Source organism: Canis lupus, chromosome 17 (assembly GCF_003254725.2).
Source record: "Canis lupus dingo isolate Sandy chromosome 17, ASM325472v2, whole genome shotgun sequence".
Taxonomy (NCBI): domain Eukaryota; kingdom Metazoa; phylum Chordata; class Mammalia; order Carnivora; family Canidae; genus Canis; species Canis lupus.
In genome coordinates, this window is record NC_064259.1 from 23,361,192 (window position 1) to 23,381,061 (window position 19,870).

The 19,870-nt window shown below is 40.6% G+C and overlaps 1 protein-coding gene across 1 annotated transcript in view; it reads right to left on the reverse strand.

Annotated features, from left to right (window-relative positions):
- ALK (ALK receptor tyrosine kinase) overlaps window positions 1-19,870 on the reverse strand; it is a 680,397-nt gene that overhangs the window by 323,887 nt on the left and 336,640 nt on the right. Inside the window, exon 4 of the mRNA XM_035700451.2 lies at window positions 426-627. Within this exon, the coding sequence (XP_035556344.2) occupies window positions 426-627 (202 nt within the window). The remainder of the gene's footprint in view (window positions 1-425; window positions 628-19,870) is intronic.

Consider the following 19,870-nt stretch of genomic DNA (forward strand, 5'->3'; position numbering starts at 1 on the left):
ACCTGCTTCGGTGGCTACAATAGTTTGCTCTTTCCCTTACTGCCAAAGTTCTGCTGGTACAACCCAGCTTCCAGCATATTAAATTACTTTCATTTTGGCCTTTTAACACTCCCTTTGGCTGTTTTCTTCTTGGATCCATCTGTACTTTGGGAAATAAATATCTTTAACACCCACTCATTAAATGCCCACTCTGCCAGCTGGTCTTCTGGCCTCTGGAAGGACCACCAGCCTGAGTGGCCAGAGGACCCCACAGATCAGTGCCCGAGACACTACCTGGGGAATATTAGCAGTAATGGCTCAATCTGGACCCTACCTATTAAAGGACAATTGTGAGTTTTAAGTAGATGTCACAGACTCTGAAAATTTGCAGCCCAAAGCCAAGTGGCCTTTTATATAATCAGTTTTGGACTTGGGGAAGGACTTACCCATGCTTTCCTGGAGTGGGTACCAGGAGGATCTCTCTTCCAGGCTCGTTGTGGGGCAGCAGCTGGGCGACGTACCTCCCAGAAGGTTGCAGATGCCTGTGCACGGAGACAGCCAGCTTGCAGTGCTCACTGCTGCTCCTCATCCACGGGCTCAGGATGGTGTGCTTGGAGTTTGCTGAGGTATTGAGGAGGAGGAAAGAGCCTGGCAAGAGACAGAGAAGGTGACTCTGTAGGTATGTCCAGATAGGAGGGCCAGGCATCTCTGTGGCAGGATATAGAGACCAATGACATCCTAGTCAGCACTGCTAGAGGCCTATCTCACCTTCTTCATATACACCCAGCCTTCTTCCCCCTTTCTTAGATTATCTCTGTGAAAAGCGAAGTGTGAAGCAAGAGAATAGTAATTCAGGACTTGGGCTTTATAGTCAGGCAGACTAAGGCCCTCACCTTAGCTCCCCTACATACTAGCTCTATGTCCTCGAGTCTCAGGTTCTTCATCTGTAAAATGGGAATGAAGACACCTACTTCAAAGGGTGGTTGTAAGGGTTCTGTGAGATAAACATGGAGAGTACTTTACCCAGTTTTGTATAGAGAGGAAGGACCCACTAAATAATCAATTATTTGATTTCAACTGTCTTCTACATTAACGTAGAAATGAGAGCTACAGACTCTTTTCCAGACAAGAGTCACAACTAACGAAATCTCACAAGAAACTAAAAAAAAAAAAAAAAAAAAAAAAAAAATAGGGGGTATTATCTAATCCCCAAAGAATAACCAGCATCAGAAACCCAATTTAGAAGCTAAGACATTCTGATGGATTTACAACCTGGTAGAGAGATGGCCTAAACAGACACTGCCTCTGTAAATGTGACAAGAATGAAGCAAGGAGATAAGTGCCATCTTGTCAACATCCATATAAGGTGTTTCCACACCCCACAAGCCAGGGCACACTCCGGGGCATCTCTATCACCCTACAGGTCACAGTTTAAACAAAAGCTGACCTGAGTTCTCCATATCACATTCAAGCCAACTTGGCACTCAATTTATGGTTGATTCAGAGTTTCTCAGGACTCTATGGGTTGACTCTACAATCCCAAATAGTTCTGACCAGTGCAAGGTTTCCCTTGAGAGGTGGGTGGCTTGGAGAGGCAGCATTTGTCCCACATGTTCATGGCTCTTGCTTCTTTGGTTACTAGCTGAGTGATCTTGTGCAAAGCATTAACTTTCTTGGGTTTCAGTTTCCTTGTTTATAAAACAGGGTGAGAAGGGTTGGCTGAACTCAATGATCTCTTAAGATCCATTTCAGCTCTTGAGTCTATGAGTCATGTGAATTTGTAACTGGTCTCCACAAAGAAAGCCTTACAAATCCCCCCTGGTGCCGTGCCTATGGCAGAGTTTCCCTCTGGGGCAAGCCAACCCTAATTCCAGTGGCATAGGCCAAGTGATCTAAAGAAACCTGTATTCATGGGGATTACTGTCAGCATAAAAGTACAGCGCCATTTTATTGTTCCAGGCACTCCTTCTGATGCATTAATTTTACTTGCCATACTTCTGCCTTGAAGTTTCGGACCATTTGACGCTGCTTCTTTTGCAGTGGAAGTCTATTCCAAGATCTCTGACTCCTCCAGTGAGAACCAGCGAATGAGTGCTCTGCTTTTAAATCACTCCTGAGTGCTTCAAACTGGTCTCATTCTACAGACACCTCAATTTACCACATAGGTAAATGAACTAGCAGTCAGGGGTAGAGAATGATGCAGATGAAAAGAAGGGATCCCTACCAGAAGCATTCTTCAAGGAGAAGGTATTATGTCAGGAATTGGAGATTTGCAAAATTCTGGAAGTAGAGAAATGTGACTTCCAGTTAAAATCAGGATGAGGTCAGCATAAGACTTTTTCTGAGCAAGACTGGGGACCTGGGGTCAGCACTGGACACCGAACCCTCTGTGATTGCTGGGAAGTTATAGCATGGCAGATGGGCTGGTGAAAAGAGCTCTATAACCCTCAGTAAATAATCTGTATTATGACCCTGTTTTACAATGGGGGAGATATTCTCATCACGGGCACAGAGGTAGAAGAAATGGGGTTAGAATCAAAAACTCAGAATTAGAAAGGACTTAAAGATCATCTAACATATCACTTTTCTAGAGAAGCAGATTTCAGGTCAGAATGTGGAAATGACTTGTCCAACATCTTAATCTGAAACTCCAGACCAGACTCCAGGTGTCTGGATTTCTAACCAGGGCTCTTTCCTTTGTACCTTTCTCATTACCCCACTGTACCCCTTATCCTAAAATATGATCAGGGTGCATTGTGGCCAAGCTGTGCAGCTCAGGCACTCAGAGGGGGAAGAAGAGAGAAAGGCAGGCATTTGGGTGCTGGACCAAATCCATTTGTTCACTGGCCCCTTGCTCACTCTTTCTTGCCTTCAAATTTCATTTACTGGATGCCAACGTTGAGCAAACATCCAAGCACTGGCTCAGCCCTAGGGACACAGACATAAACCAGACACAGTTCTGGCTTTTAAGGAACTCCAGGTCCATAAGGGTGATGAGATCACTGTAATAATTGCCACCAAAAGTAGAGGTTATAAAGTCATAAGACACATACAGGTGAAGCACTTTTGGAGGATCTGGGAAGGAGACATCAAGCTCAGTTGGGAAGATTCATAAGAAGATGACCTTTGAGCAATATCTTAGAGGGAGAGAAAGACAGAGATATTGGCAGAACCAGCCATGTGGGAGTTGAGAGAAGAAGAAAAAAGGCTAAAGGAAGTGCATAGCAGCACTGGGTCACAGAGGGGCACCCGAAGACAAGGCTGGGGCCTCAGGAAAGCTAGGACAGCGGGGGTGGGATCAGACCATACAGGACTTTTAATTCCTGGCTGAAGGTATTCAACTTTACTTTTGGAAAAGTGTTTTGAGGAGGAGAGTGACATCGTCAGAGTGGTGCTTCTGGAAGATTAATCTGGTATGTTGGGGAAAAGGTGGGGATCAATTCTGACCCAACCTCATCCTATAGTATCAGTAACACTAGGAAAGAATGTGACAAAATGCAAATGTGATGTGATTGTCACTGTTGTAAGCAAAAGTGCCATATATGGGAGACAGACTCTGATCGACTGGGGTTTCCAATCCTAGATTAGTGTGCATCTGTCCAGAGCAGGTGAGAATCCTGGAAGCATCTCTGGGGACAGAGTCTTGCTCCAGATACTTTGGAGCATAGTCTGGGGTTAAGATGAAGCCAGCCTGTCTTGCATAACTGACATAAGGCCTGAGACCCTACTCTGATGTTTTTGTTTTTTGTTTTTTGTTTTAAAGATTTTATTTATTTATTCATGATAGTCACAGAGAGAGAGAGAGAGAGAGAGAGAGAGGCAGAGACACAGGCAGAGCGAGAAGCAGGCTCCATGCAGGGAGCCCAAAGTGGGATTCGATCCCGGGTCTCCAGGATCGCGCCCTGGGCCAAAGGCAGGCGCCAAACCACTGCGCCGCCCAGGGATCCCTACTCTGATGTTTTTGAATCGGTGGAAAGTCATACTGAAAGCAGGTTTTTGAGCTTGAGGGGAAGAACATAGGCAAGAGAAAGATGTTCTCCTTCTTCTCAGAAAGATTATCTGGTGCACATTCATCCCCCAAAGGGTGGGGAGACTCAAGTTCCCAGCGGGAGAAAATCAAGCTGAATCAGGTGCTGTGCTTGGGCCTCCTCTGCACCACTGTTCCTCCCTCCTGGGTGTGGAAACACATGTACATTCTGTCCTTGTAATTCAGTAGCTCAATAACGGGACTCTTTCAAAGTTGACTGGAAGATGGATTATTTTTCCAGTTCTAATATGTGAGGTGATGTTTATATGAATTTTATTTTGTGCAACCGGACTATCAATAAGAGCCCGAGCTTAAAGTATTTTCACCGTCAATGAAACTCTAGTTGAGAGCTATCTCTTCATCAGCAGCTTTCCTCTCTTTCTCTCAAAATAAAAAAAAAGGAACAAAAAGGAAAAAATACATTTCATAAACTCCTTGGGATATTGTCAGTATAAATCTTTTAAAGTCGGTGAGCATTTCTGTCTCCCCTCCCTCTTTTCCGTTTCCTGTTTATTTTCCTCTGAATAGCTTGGGGCTGCTCAGAGGCTCCTGGGGTCCCTTCTAATTAAGAAGGATGGTCTGGCAGCTCACAGACCCTACCCCAGGGTGGACTATGGAGCAGTGGAGAAGTGGATCAAAGAGCCCTGCTTAGATAGTGCCAGGATCGTGTTTCCCTTATTCATGTTCATGTTTATATGTTCAATGACTAAATATGAAATGGTCATTATTTTTACCTCTGGTCACCGATATAGGGATGTATAGTAGCTCTTATCACAGTCAGTGGGGTGCAGATTACAGGCCAGAAACCATGGAGCACGAACGCTGAAGTCAGACAGACTCATTCATATCCAGGCTCTGTGTCTGTCTAGTTCTAAGCTCCTGACAAATTATTTAAGGTCTCTCAACTTTAGTCTGCTCAAATGTAATACGTGTATAGCCTAATCTCACATGGCTGTTGTAGAGATTAAGTTAAATAACGTGCGTGAAGTGGCTACTACAGTGCCTAGCCTTAGCGGATATGTGATAGATGTTGATTTTGTGCTTGAAGGATGTCTTAATGTGGAGCTCCCTTTTTAGCTATTACTAAACTTGCAATCAGAAGGACTGAATCAGTAAGGCTAGCTCTGCCACGACCAAGCCTCTTTGTTTGTAAAATGAAAGTGTTGGATAGATCTCTCTATGGACCCTTACAGCTCCAAACTGTCAGTAATTCTATCTGCCTGCCTAGAATATTATCAATCTAAAGGAACAATGTCAAGTCTCCAAGCCCCCAAGTCCTAAAGGCTTGTCCTAATTCACCTCTGTGGCAGCTCTGTACCAACTGTTGGAATCGGTTGGCCAAACACGCTGTGAACTGTGATCCCCTGCCCTACCTCCCCTCTTCCCATCGACATAAACACATCCCTGGGAAGGGCTCCTAAACCAGCATCGTTTGTTTCTGTAGCCACTTCTGCTTCAAGGCTAGTATCACCTCTAAATATCTGGTATTTAATACAACCCTTACCACCTGGCAGGTATTTGGTGACTTTAAAGAATCAAAGTAATATATGCAGATGGCCAGAAGTCAAATAGTTCAACACTGTCATAATAATAATTTTTTAAAGCCATCCCCAAATCCTACTCCTCTCTCTGAGCCTCAGAAACGCGTCTAAGGATTTCTCATTTCTTTTGGTGGCCGCCTTCCAGATTCTAAATATGGTGATCATCCTGTTCCTTGTTGATGCAACAATTGTAGGCTCCTTTCATCGATGGGACTATTAGAAAAATGGTACTCTTCCCCTTTTAAATCTTGATTGTTTAAATCCTGTTTTACTTTTCTATTACTTACCTTTTTAACTTTCCATGGCAAATGTATTACTTGCTCCATTAGCTTTAGACACTATCCGCTGGCTCCCCTCACTAGATGATAGTTTCTGTCTTTCTCTGCACCTTCCTAACCCACATTCACCTCCCAGGTCAGCTGGGCTTTTCCTTCACATTGTCAATATTGCCTATGAGTGATTAGGTCAAGTGTTTTGTTTACAGGTTGATGCTAAACCTTGACGATCAGCAAGCAGAGATTTTGTACCAATGACTATATTTTTCCTGTGCAGTGAAGAAGGGTTATATTTGTGATCTCCTCCATAGGTCCAAACAGCACATTGTACTTGATGAAGAATGTTTCTAGCATCAGGATCAAATGAATATTCCCTCTTTCTCTGTCTTAATTTGCCTTATATTTGGGTCCAGACTTTCTTGTGCAGTTTGCCTTTCCAGAAATTTCTAATTGCATTTCTCTTTTATATCTGCCATCTTTCTTTTTTTCTATTTATTTTCTATCTGCCTTTTATACCATATCACTAACACCTTTGTATAGTCCTTGAAAAATCTCTCTCTTCTTCCCCCAAACATTGATTTCCTGTTTTAACTTATACCAGTTGCTTTCTGGGCTTCCTGTACAGCCTTCATTTTGGAATTTATTTTCACTGGGATTCTTCTATTAGTCCCACCATCCTCAAGAACCTTCCTTAGGGGGAAACTTCATCATGAATCTTTGAATATCTGAAATATATTTTTATTTTGTCTTCACACTTGGTCTATAGCTTTTCTGGCTCTAGTCTCTAGATTAGGAATTTTGCTTCAGGAACTTGAAGCCCTCACTTCAGTGTTGTCTAGTATCTTTGTGACTGAGGAGGAATCTGAGACTAGTTTTATTGTTGATTTTTTTTGTAGTCAATCTGTCTATTCTTTTCTTGGAGGTTTTCAGGATTTTTTTTAAAGTAGGCTCCATGTCCAGTATGGAGCCCCACATGAGGTTTGAACTCACCACCATGAGATAGAGAAGATGAGCTGATATCAAGAGCCAGATGCTTAACCTACTGAGCCACCCAGGTGCCCTTCAGGATCTTTTTTTCAACACTGAGCTGCTAAAATTTCAATACAATGTATCTAGGTATGGATCTTAATAAAAATTCCTCCTGGTATTTGGTGGGTTTTTTCAATCAGAGAACATATGCCTCTTTCATCTCTAGTAAATTTGTTTTATTATTTCTCGGATGCCTTCATTCTCTCCTCTTCTCGGTTTTAAATCTTTCTGAAGAGCTTTATCTTTCAAATTAACCTCTGTTACCTAATTTATCCTTGTTTTCTCTGGGATCAATTTTTTATGTTGATAGTTCTTTTTCTTTTTTTTAAAGATTTATTTTAGAAAGAGATGCATATGTGTATATGGGGGAGGGGCAGAGACAGAGGGAGAGAGAACCCCAAGCAGATTCCATGTTGAGTGCAGAGCCTGGACTTGGGGCTTGATCCCAGGACCCTGAGATCACAACCTGAGCTGAAACCAAGAGTTGGAGGCTTAACTGACTATGCCACCCAGGTGCCCCAATATTTGTTTTTCATGCTGCTGGGCTAATTCAGAGGCGGGGTGATCCTGGATTATTTAAACAGGAGAGACTAGGAATGCTGATAGGAGCTTCAGTGCACATAGGTGGTGCTTGTTGTCTCCGTCAGAACTGACCTGACAGCAGGTGTCAGGGCCCCACCACTTCACTGGTGCCTGCCCCCCAGTGCCAGCATGCTGGATACACCACTCAGGGCATGAACACTGCTGATAGCAGGTTTAGCTCTTCCAGTCCACCTGAACTTTTAGACATGAGCTCCCTTTTTCTTTCCCCTGCAGTTAAGGATCCTGCTACTTTTTTAGTCTAGAAAACTGGGGTTGAATGGATGTGGAGACATATGGGGTAACCATATTTCAGAGGAATTTCACTCTGCTCCATCCCTCCGGAGGACCCTTATCAGCACTTGGTCATGATGTCTTCCAGCAGATGGGCTCCCTCCTCTGCACTAAACCCTCTTTGCCTCTTTTTAGCTACGACCGCTTCAGTTCCTCTATCACCAGCCTTGTGCTCTTAAAATCACTTATGGTTTTCCTCCTGTTCTGTTTGCTAGTCAGAATGTATCCCTTCACTGAAGCCTTTATCATCACTTGAGTGGTATTTCAGAAGAGGAGACAAGTGTTGGCGCAACCCACCATCCTGAACCAGAAGCCTCTTAATCATATTCTTTGAATGAGAACATTGGCAAACAGATGTGCAGATGGACAGACTTCCATCTCAATAAATCACACAGGATTCTTCCAACATTGGATAATTGTCCACATTGCAATTAAACTATTAAATCATTATTATAAGCTATTACTCATTCGATTGATCATGATGCCACTCATATTAGACAGGACCTAAGGAGCAGCAGAAATTTGATGGACTGGAATATGGATAGAGTAAATGTGACACATGCAGGCATCATATGGACTCATGCCTCCAGATGCAGCATCAGGGGATAACGCTGTGCTGTCTCTTAGAGTACGTTCCACAGAATACCCGCCCCACAGGGGGCTGACAGGTCTCATGAGGAAGCTCTGGGATCAAGCAAGTTGGAAGGGTACTCGTCAAACAAAAGTCAACAGGCTCTTTCACTGAGGGGCTTCTTAGAACCTACATATGCCAAAGAGTCATGACTCTTAAAGAGTAGAATATGCAATCAACCCTATCTAAATCCCTTTGGATGCAGAACTCTTTCACTGTTGTGTATAATATACCATGGAATGTGTTGGGAAACCTGCTTGTCATGTATTTCTACTCTAGAGACTGTCAGCAGAAAGAAAGGGAAAATAATGAAAAAAAAAAAAAAGAAGAAGGTAGTGTAGAAGGTGAATGATATACCTCTATCTCTAGCATCTCAAATCTTAAATCCTCTCTGTTTTTTTCTGACTTTAAACTGTCATCTCCTCAAGAACTGAGCTCCCATGGCAGAGTCCTGCTTCTGGAGAGGCTCCACCAAGTTACAGAGTTGGGTCTCTCTACCTGATGAGATTTAAAAGTGCTACATACATCTGGCTTTCAGAATGTCAGAGTTAGAAACAAACATGGTGGTCACAAACCTTCACCCCTTGTTGTACTGGGGAGAAAAACAGGAGGCCAAGAAATGAAGGTCTTGCCCGAGGTCACAGTGAAAATCAGTGGTGGGTCTGGAATTTGGAGCTTCAGTCTCCACCTATCTATGATAGAAGCCTCTGATGATGTTTTCAGTGAGACATCCTGTTGCCCCAGGCCTCACTTCCCTTTCTCTGTACCCTGACAACTCTGAGGACCAGGCCCAGCAAATGGTCTCAAGCCCATCATCTGGCTATGTACAGAGATCACAGACCAAGGCCTGGTTGGTGGGACCCAGACAGATGAGATGTCCTTTGGAAACCACTCATGGGGGCTTATGGTGGTCTCCAGTCACTGGGAAGTATTTGACGGTCTACTCTGTTCATGTGATCTTACAAAGTGGCCAGAACAAATTGGTACCACATTAAGAGTTCCCTTATTGTTTAGTTTTCAAATTCAAATTCTGCTATCCTACCCTCAATTCAGTTTTAGGTTTTAGTGAAGAATTTTGAAATTTAGGGGAAGGAATAAGTGGGATTATCCCCACTGGGGTGCTTGGCCTAGTAATGGGTTAACTTAGGAATTCAGAACTTCAGAGACCTAGAGCTCCTGAGGGTCATTTAGTGCAACCTTCCACCTCGCAGGGGAGGACACTCCATCAGTAGGGTGCAAGGGTATGGCTGGGTCCCAGAGAGGGCCGCTGGGCCATGCTAGGACCTTGCCCTGTGCACTCTGACCATTTCTGCTGTGATGGCCCACCACCAGGACTTAAATGTATTGCTTTTACTGCTCCTTCATTGCGAAGCACTCTGAAGAAAAATGGTATCAGTTTTTTGAGATCAAATGATTAGAAAAATCAAGTGTTTTCATTAAGGGAAGGAAGGAAGGTACAGGGAGTTGATTTTCCTTGACAGTATTATTAATTTCAACACCATGAGTTCAGTTGTAGCCTAAAGTAGCAGTATGTTTGCATGTTTTGTGGAGTTCTGCAAATGACCACTCAGGTACAAAGTAACTGAGGCGAAAATAATTTATGCTTGTGTGTGTGTACAGTATGTGTGTATTTGTGTGTGCATGTATATAAATAGCTACATATATATATATGTGTGTGTGTGTGTGTGTGTATGTGTGTGTGCGTGTGTGTGTGCGTGTGCCTATACAGATCCCTTATTAGATCTCTGGCTCTCTTAAAAAGAATAAATATTTCTGGGGACACATTTTTTTTTTTTTTAACCAACAGGTTTCGTATAGGAAAAAGGGAGAAAGCCAATAATCTCTACATACCGTGTGTGTGTCCTGGGGTGTCAGCAAAAAAGATAATAAAAGGCAAAGCAAATAAATAGAAGGAACAGAAGCTAAAGTGCTGAGAAACCTTTTTTTCCCTAAGAGCTCATTTTGGTAATCCTCAAGGAAAATAGAAAAGCACTTGATCTGATGAGAGGGAAAAAGGAGAAGCCAAATGAAAACTAAACAATTGATTTAATTCAATGAGAAGCAAGAAGAAGGAGAGAGAAAATTATCTGCTGCAGGCGGGGTAGGAGAGGGAGGCAGTTAGGAGACCAAAGTGCCTTCATTGTAACAAAATCCACTTTGGAGGGAGAGAAGCATGAAATCAGGTTTTCCCTTATCCACATAGGTTCTTAGCTCTGGAATCAGATTATTCAACTTTTGCTTTAAGTCCTAGATGTCAGGGTATAAAAATCACCTATGTTACTTTTAAAATTTTTGCTAAGAGGTAGCAGATTTTATTACTTTTTCTGTCCATTTCATTGATTATTTTTTAAATTAAAATTTTAAAAAGCATTTTTTTACCCATTTCGCTATAGGAGTCTCACAGGATCTTAGTTTAATGATAGTAAATTCTGACGTTTCATGAGCTATGGCTTTCAGATACTCCTCTGTTGAAGAGAGTACAAAACATAGGCCAACACTGACAACCATGCTACGCAGCCAAAAAGCAAGAAAAGGCCACCATGTCACCTGCAAGCCACTCTGAACATGCTGCACAGAGCACCAAGAGACTATCCTGCCCAAATCTTTGTTTTTCAGAAGAAGAAACTCACATGTAGGAAAGCGAGGGGACTGCCCATGGCAGGATGGCTAGGTTGAGTTCTCAGAGGTTCTAGAACAAGCTGTTTTTTTTTTTTTCCAACTGGTCTTCCCACTTCTTGCTTACCTTCCCCCTTATACTTGGCACACAGCAGCCAGAGCCATCTTCTTAAATAGAGTTAGTCACTCCTTTGCTTTAAACTCTCCAATAGCTTCCCACTGACCATGAACTAAAATTCAAATTTCCTACTATGAGGGACAAAGAAGGCCAGAGGGGGATTGACCTTAAGCAGATACCATAGGCTGGCTCACTCAACTCAACTCCCTGACCAACTTCCTTCTCTCTTGCCTTTCACTTTTATTGAGACTGGAAGTTTAAACAATGACTCTATTTCACCAGCCTTCTTTATAGACAAAAGTGGCCACGTGACACTCTGGCCAGTGAACTGTAAGCAGAGCTGTGCTCATAAGGATTACCAGAGTTAGCCAATAAAGATACAGGACACCCAGTTAAATGTGAATTTCATTAGTAAATAGTGAACTTTTTTTCAGTACAAATATGTCTCAAATATTGCATGGGTCATGATAATACTAAAAATCACCTGTTGTTTCTCTGAAACTCACATTTAACTGGACATCCTGTGTTTTATCTGGCAACTCTATGTGCTGGAGAATTTTGGGATAACCTCCCCCACCCAGCTCCTCTGCTCTTGTTTTTTCTTACCTGGAACATGGACCTGCCTGGAGGAGTAGCAGCAGTCTTATGACCATAAAGCGACAAGTAAAAGCATGTGGAACAGAAAGGGAGTTGAGTCACTAATGGGGTTGCTGGACATCTGCACTGTTACTTGTCTCTGGTCTTCTTACGGGAAAAATAAAACAAAGCATCCAAGATCTTTATTTGGCTAAGCCACTGTAGCAAGGGCTTTAGCTGTTGTGTAGCTGACTCTGAGCAGGGATCTCATCTGTCTCAGGCCAGCTGTTAGTGCCTAACACAGTGACAGGGACAGTGCTTCCGCAATGAATATTTGCTGAATGGATAAAGAAAGAAAAAAGCAGATAATTCACTTATTTCCTTGTATCTTATCTAGACTAGTGTCATTCTTCTTATTTATATTGGGGAGAACATTGTTCCCTTTGAACTGATTGGTGGCTAAAGAAGGATTATTATTTACAACACAAAACAAATCAATTTTTAAGATGCCTGGAAATTTAGACTCTTAAGATCAGTGTTTCTCAAATTGTGGTTTATAACCCATTAGTGGGCCATGAAATCACTTTAGTGGGTCATGACCAGCGTTAAATAAAGAGGGGGGAGAAGGAGAAAGAGGAGGAAATCAGGAGGAGGAAAATGTAGAGTGGAATTTTAAAAGATCCACATTGTAATTTTCCTTTGGGAAATAATGGCTTCTGATCCATATGTACACAGACGCAGACACACACACCCACATGCACACACACCCACAGTCACACATACACATACATAGACACCCATACACATACATACACACACAAAGATATCCCCCCCACAGACACACATACACATACATACATATACACACAGAGATAGCCATATACGTGCACAAATGCACACACATACATACATAGACAGACACATACACACATAGACACCCACAGACACACAGACATACATGCATACACACACTTAGATACCCATCACATGCACAAATACACACACATACATACATAGACACATACACACATACGTTTTTATACCATTTTGTTAGGTGAAGTATATTTCTTACTGTGGATCACAGTTAAAAAAATGGAAAGGCTCAAGATGAATAGTGTTCACATTTCAAATGTCCATACATGGAAATTATATTGGCCCGATTCTGGTCCCTGAGCCACCTCCCATTAGCTGAATAACTTTGGGAGGAGAAGTAATCTGTCATCTCCAATTGTAGCTGCTAGCTAAACCTGGCCACCAGTACTCAAAATGTGGCTCATGCAGCTGAAGAACTGAATTCTTCATTTTATTTAATTTTAATTAATTCACATTTGAAGTCATTTGAATCACAGGTGATTCAATTATTGGAAAAATATGTTTGAACAACTTGGGCATGTCAATCTAACTTTTCAACTACAAATTTTAGGAAATACAGATAAAATATTTCAGATGAATATGTAGCTTCCAAGTTTAAATGTGCTGTCAGTATAAAATGCATACTGGATTTCAAAGATTTAGTACAGGAGAAGATATACAACATTCAAACAGTAATTTTTATATTGACAACATTTAGGTAGTGTTGGGTATATTGGGTTAAAGAAAATACATATATTTACTTTTTGTAATGTGTTTTCTAGAAAATCCAAAATTACATTTTTGGCTCATATTATAATTCTCTTGGACAGCATTGCTCCAAGGATTAAGTATCTTGCCCTAGGCCACTAAATGAGTAAGTGTTTCAACCACTATTACAATTCAGGTCATCTGACTCCAAATCCATGGTTCCTTCCGTTAAACTACAACAAATCCCATCTCCCTAGGCTTCACTGTTATTTTTAAAAACAGTGAGTGAAATAAAGATGTAGGATGATAATAAGGATAATTATGGCTAACATTTAATGAGTGCCTAACATGTCTGGACATTGGATTAACATCTTAAAAGGTTTACTGCATTTGATTTCACAACAACTCGGTAAGTAAGTACGTGATCTTTATATCCATTTTTTAGATGAGGAAACAGAGGCTCAGAGAGATCAACTGACCTGCCTATCAGCTCAACATGGTGCAGACTGAGGTGCACAAAGGTAGAAGGTCCATGCAGATGATTGAACATTTAGGGCCTTTCCTTGGAACTACAACCCCCACAAAAGCAGCTGGGTTCTGTTTGGATGACATAGAAGCAGCTGTATCTCCCAGAGTCCTGTTAGATTCATTTCCTTTGGGAAATAATGTCTGCTGATCTTGCTGCTGATTCCAATACCATACAGTAGAAATTTCCAAGCACCACAGTCTTTGAATATATAGATAAGGTCAAGAAGGTGACTTTGTATCTGAAAAATTTTCAGCTAGAAAATTGAAATATGGGCTTCATTACTATGGGTGCTTATTTAAAGATCTACTTGTAATGTGAAACTAAATTTCAATAATGGCCTTCAAAGACAGGGACAAATCACATTTCCCAGTGAAATTATTTTTTTGTTATAAACATGGTGTGTGCTTATTAAATGCAATTTAGAAAAAAAAAAACTAAGAGAAAACAATTTACCTAGAGCCTTACTATTAAAAATTTCTATTTTACTTGTTTTTTCTGTTCCTCCATATGCACATGATTTTTAAAATTTATAGTTCTATTAAATATAATTTTTTTCCTTGCTCTTTCACTTAACATTGTGTCATAAGCATTTTATATGCCCTTATGTAGGCTTTGCAAATGTATTTATGATATTCCAGTAAGTGAACATTACATTTAAACTATGTCTTTAGTTTAGACAGTTAGCTTGTCTCCAATTTTTTGCCATTATGGATAAAGTTGTTCTTCTGCTCCTCAATATATCAGTCTTTCTGGAGGGGTAGTCCATCAAGAGGAATCAAAAATCTTAAATTGTGCATGTTCTTTGATCTAACAGTTGCCTTTCTAGGGGTCTGCTTTAAAAAACAGAGTTTTCTATATAGACTTCTTTGCAAAGTTGCTTATCATTATTTATGTGAGCCAATATTTAGAAATAGTAAATGTTGGACATAGGAGATTAGTTAAGTAATGTATGATGCAGCCATGTGATAAAGTACCTCATGAAGCCACTAAAAACACTGTCTTGTAGAACAGACAAGGATTATTAACTACCATTAGCAATATAACTATAGCTTTCTTTATTTAGTGCTAGGCACTGCGCTTATACATATTTAGGAACCAATGTAATCCTTAACAAATGTATGTGCTTGGCACTTCTGTTATCCATGTGCTTTGTACAGAGGAGGAAACAAGCTGGCAGCTGAGTAAGCAATGGCACCAGGATTCAAACCTGGTGGTCAGTCTCCAGGGCTTACCTTCTTAACCTCCACGCTGTATGAATACCTAGGATATTTGCTGTCTATCACTAGGTGGAAAATGCAATGACAAAACAGCAAGGATAGTGTGACCCCCATAGAGTAAATTATAATAAACATGGGGCTTGATCCTAGGATCCTGGGATCACTACCTGAGCCAAAGGAAGGTGCTTAACCAATTGAGCCACCCAGGCATTCCTAGGTGTCTCCCATTTTAGCCATTTTTAAGTGTACAATTTGGTGGCATTAAGTATACTCACAATGTTGTGCAATCTAATCAAGAAATTCTTCATCATCCCAACAGAAACTCCCAGTCACCCCCTCTCCCTAACCCTTGGTAACTTCTTTCTATCTCTATGAACTTTACTACTCTAAGTATCTCACATAAGTGGAATCATATATTTGTCCTTTTGTGATTGGCTTATCTTGTTGAATATAATTTCTTCAAAGTTCCTATATGTTGTAGTATGTGTCAGAATTTCATTCCTTCTGAAGGCTGAATAGTATTGTATTGTATTGTATTGTATGGATATACCACATTTTGTTTATCCATTCATCTGTTGATGGATATTTGGGTTGTTTCTACATTTTAGCTGCTGTGAATGATATTGTCATGAACGTGGGTATACAAGTATCTGTTGGAGTCCCTGCTTTCAGTTTTTGGGGATGTACACTAAGTGGAATTGCTGGGTCATAAGGGAATTCTATGTTTAACCTTTGGTGGAACTGCCTCATTGTTTTCTGCAGTGGTCACACCAGTTTGTATTCCCACCAGCATTGTACAAGGATTCCAATTTCTCTACATGCTCACCAGTATTTGTTATTTTCTTTTTTAAAAAAATAATAGCCATCCTAATCAGTACAAAGTGGTATTTCATTGTGGTTTTGATTTGCATTTCCCTAATGACTAGTGATGTTGAGCATCTTTTCTTGTGCTTATTGTCCATTTGTATATCTTCTTTGGGGAAATGTCTGTTCAAGTCCTTTGTCCAATTTTTAATCCTGATGTTTGTTTTCATCTGTTCCTTTTTAAATTAGAAAAATAAACCACAGTGACTTTTATGTAGTATTAAAAAAATACATATCTGACTGTGTTCTTTCATGTCTCTCTGCCTTGGGCTGCTTCTGGGATGAAATTCACACTACCAAAGCACAGATGGACCGGACTTTCTCTACAGCCTCCTTCCACACTCAGTGCTACAAGACTTCCAACCCTCCTATAGACACTACACTCATGCCCATGTTCTACTCTCACAGAGATCTCCTTCCCTTCTCTTCTCCTCTCCCTTCTCATTGCCCTTTTTATTCAGCCAAATTCGCATCACCTTTAAAGATTCATCTCAGGATCATTTCTTCAAATAATCCTTCCATAGGCCATCCCTCCAGGGGCTCAGCTCCATTACTCCTGCATTTGCTATATGCTCTGGATGCCTCTGCCATTTATTTCCTAATGATGGAGTCATCTGCATATGTCTCTCACACAGGACATGCTCACGCACTGAGAGTAAGTGTGGGCCCTTATCATCTGCATAAACCAATTTCTAGCACAGAGAAGGAGCTCAGTATTTGCCTAACAGAACTGAACTTTTGATTTCTTTTTTTTTTTTTTAAGATTTTGTTCATTTATTCATGAAAGACACACAGAGAGGCAGAGACATAGGTAGAGGGAGAAGCAGATTTCCTGCAGGTAGCCTGATGCAGGACTTGATCCCAGGATCCCCAGGATCATGACCTGAACCAAAGGCAGTCACTCAACCACTGAGCCACCCAGATGCCCAAGAACTGAACTCTTAATTTCTATTAACTAACTGCATACCAACAAGGCATTCTTTGTCTATCAGTAATGCATAGAAATACCTGTTTCATTGCACTCTTGGCTACACTGGGAATGATAATATTTGTTGTTTCAATTTGCATTTCTTTAATTACTAGTGAGGCTGAGTCATCTCCCCATATGTTCTTCAATTAGTTATTTCTTCTCTTTTGTGAATTGTCTGTTCATTTCTTTTGTTCACCTATCTATAGCAGGGTTACTTTTCCTCACCATTTGTAAGAACTCTTTTAAAAACAAGGCTATTTTTAACCCTTTGTCTACTCTGTTTGCTAAAAGAAATTGCTCTTATTTGTTCTTTGTCTTTTAATTTTGTTTTTAATGTAAAAATATTTGAATAATTTTATGCTATCAAAATCTTATATATAAAGTTTAGCAATTCTCCTATTTATATTGAATGTTCTCTAATGGCATTCCATAGTATCACTTTCACTAATATTTGATAGGAATAATAATTTTATTTAAAGATATACCAATTGCATTCTAAGTCTTTAGATAGAACTTTCAAGTATAATTAGGTTCATAGAAATTAGAAATCATTAAGTTAAAAAATAAAAAGGAAACCCAAGTGAAGTCACTGAATTTATAGTGAAAATTGAGCATTCCTTAGGGTTTCTTTAACTATTACAACTAGACAGAGAAAAAAAAGCACTAAATTTCAAGTGAGATCTAAATTGCAAAACAATGGTCAGATCTGGAGAAGGCGGCATATGACAAGCATGCTAATCATCAACCCTCAGAGGCCACTGTCCATAGGTGGGCTTTCTTTTGGCCTATGTCTTAGCACTGGCTTTTAAATCAAGATTAGTAGTCAGTGCTTAAAAGTCAGACAACATCAATCAGATGAATATCTGCATATCCAGCTGCTCTGCAGAAAAAAGGGGGGGAAGATCTGGCAACAATAGGCCTGGTTTTTGATGACAATAATTGGCTGGTGTTGTGTATCTGCTAACCCCCAGATAGCCATGTGCTCTCCTTCTCCACAGTCCTCACCATGCCCTAGTGTCCCATCACTGAGGATGAAAGGTCAGTGGTCACCTAACTCTTGGCCCATTTCACTCATTTACTTTGTCTGTTAGGCTGCTATGGGCATTTGTGTTTTGGTTTGGGGTATCAAATCAGGCTCCTGGAATCTGCTTGGTAGTCTTACCAACTATAATGCTATGAGGATTCAATGTGAATCCAGTGCTTCTGAACTGGGAACTGTCAATCTGCAGGCGTTTGACCTATTTCTATAAGTGGAAATTGCTACCTGCTTCCCACCCCTACCTGCCATCCTCTTCTCCTCTTCCATCCTTTGATTTGGACCTAATGAATATGATTTATATTGACTTCAATTCAGAAATTCTGTAACTAAAGACCACTTGAAAAATAGTGAATGAACTAACCCCCATTGTGACTATGTCTGATGATGCAGTTGGCATCTTGTATCTTATATCCTAATCGCCACAGGTAATGGTAATAAATATCAGACCCTCAGTTTCTTTGGAAAACAAAAATGTTTTGAGTTTCAAAAATTAGTAGGGAGATAAAAAAAGACCAAAGGCCAGTCAGTTGCCTAGGAATAAAGAAAAAGAAAAGGATAATTGTTATATATTTATAAATACAATTAAAAAAAAAACATTTGGTTGTGGAAGAAAAAAAAATGGCTTTCCAGTCTGTTAAAGGTGTAAGTTTGTGCAAAAAAGGCAAAAACAAAAACAAAACAAACAAAAAAACCCCAAAAAACCCTGCTTTAAGGGCCAGGCTAAAGGATCCTGACACCGGAGAGGGGGACTGGAATCCTAAGCAGCTGCATCCTCACTGAATGACAAGATGATTCAAAACTGGCGCCAAAGGGAACTTGGCATCAAAGCTCTGTACCTATGATGGCCTCTGGTATCTGGGCACCTATGTGAGATATGCTGCAACCCAAATATGGCCCCAGAACTTGGAGCTCTGATCACCTGGCTCAAATCCTGGCTCTGTATTAATGTGCTGTGCCATCTCACTACAGAATGAGGTAAATAGGCTCTCTAAGGCATTTGTAAAATAAGACAGCGATAGGATCCTCTTATACCCTTATGGTGAAGATTCATAGAGGAAAACCATGTAAAAGCACTTAGCAGATGCTCTGGTATTCAGTAACTGTTCACTCTCATTATTACTGTCATCACAATCATTACCATTGCAAACAAGACAGTCCTAAGCACTTGTATTGCTGTCAAGATAACTTTCAATGATGAGGGAGACAAGAAACGCAGCAGGGACAAGATCTCAAGGTCATGGTCACTGTATAGGGGCCTGAAGGGGGTGGGCCAGGCCAGGACATTGGAAAGGCAGTGTGTGACTTCATAGGTTCACTCTTCTTTAAATACAAAAGTTATTATCAAGGAGTCATAGGTTTTGCAGGTGATATTAGTGGAACCTACAAGAGCTATTCAAGTTCCACTTAAACCTGGAAATGACATTCAGCTTTGGGTTTTCTGATCAATATTCTACCCATGCAGGTTTATACTGATGACATTTCCCAAGTTTCCCCAGGCTTGTTACTAAGCCTCAAGGGGCCTGAGCTAGCCTTCATTTGGAATTTATGATCTTACACAATTTAGCCTATGTTATAAGTTGTAAATATCTCTCTTCCCGACAACTTGCAGTAAATTACACTTCCAATTTTGATTTCTTCCTTCCTTTAATACTAACTGGTTAAATCAGAAAAATCTTTATGAATGCTTCAGTTTTATTATCTGGCTCCCGTCTACAATATTTCATATATCATGTGGTCTACTCCAAGTATAGAAACACGTTATCACCCCAATGTATAATAATATCACATATACTTTGTTCTCCAAGTACTGGTAGGTCCTAGACAGGTAGATGTTCACTGAGTGATTGATGACTGAAAAAAGCAAATGCAACCATTTTCTAATGGAAAGAAGAAAAGAATGAGGGAACTAAGCATAACTCTGAAATTGAGACATATCCTCTAAATTCTGCTTGTAAGTAACCTAGAGCAGATCATCAAATAGCCTATTTGGAAACACTAAGACATATTGAAAGTGCTTGGTTTTCAG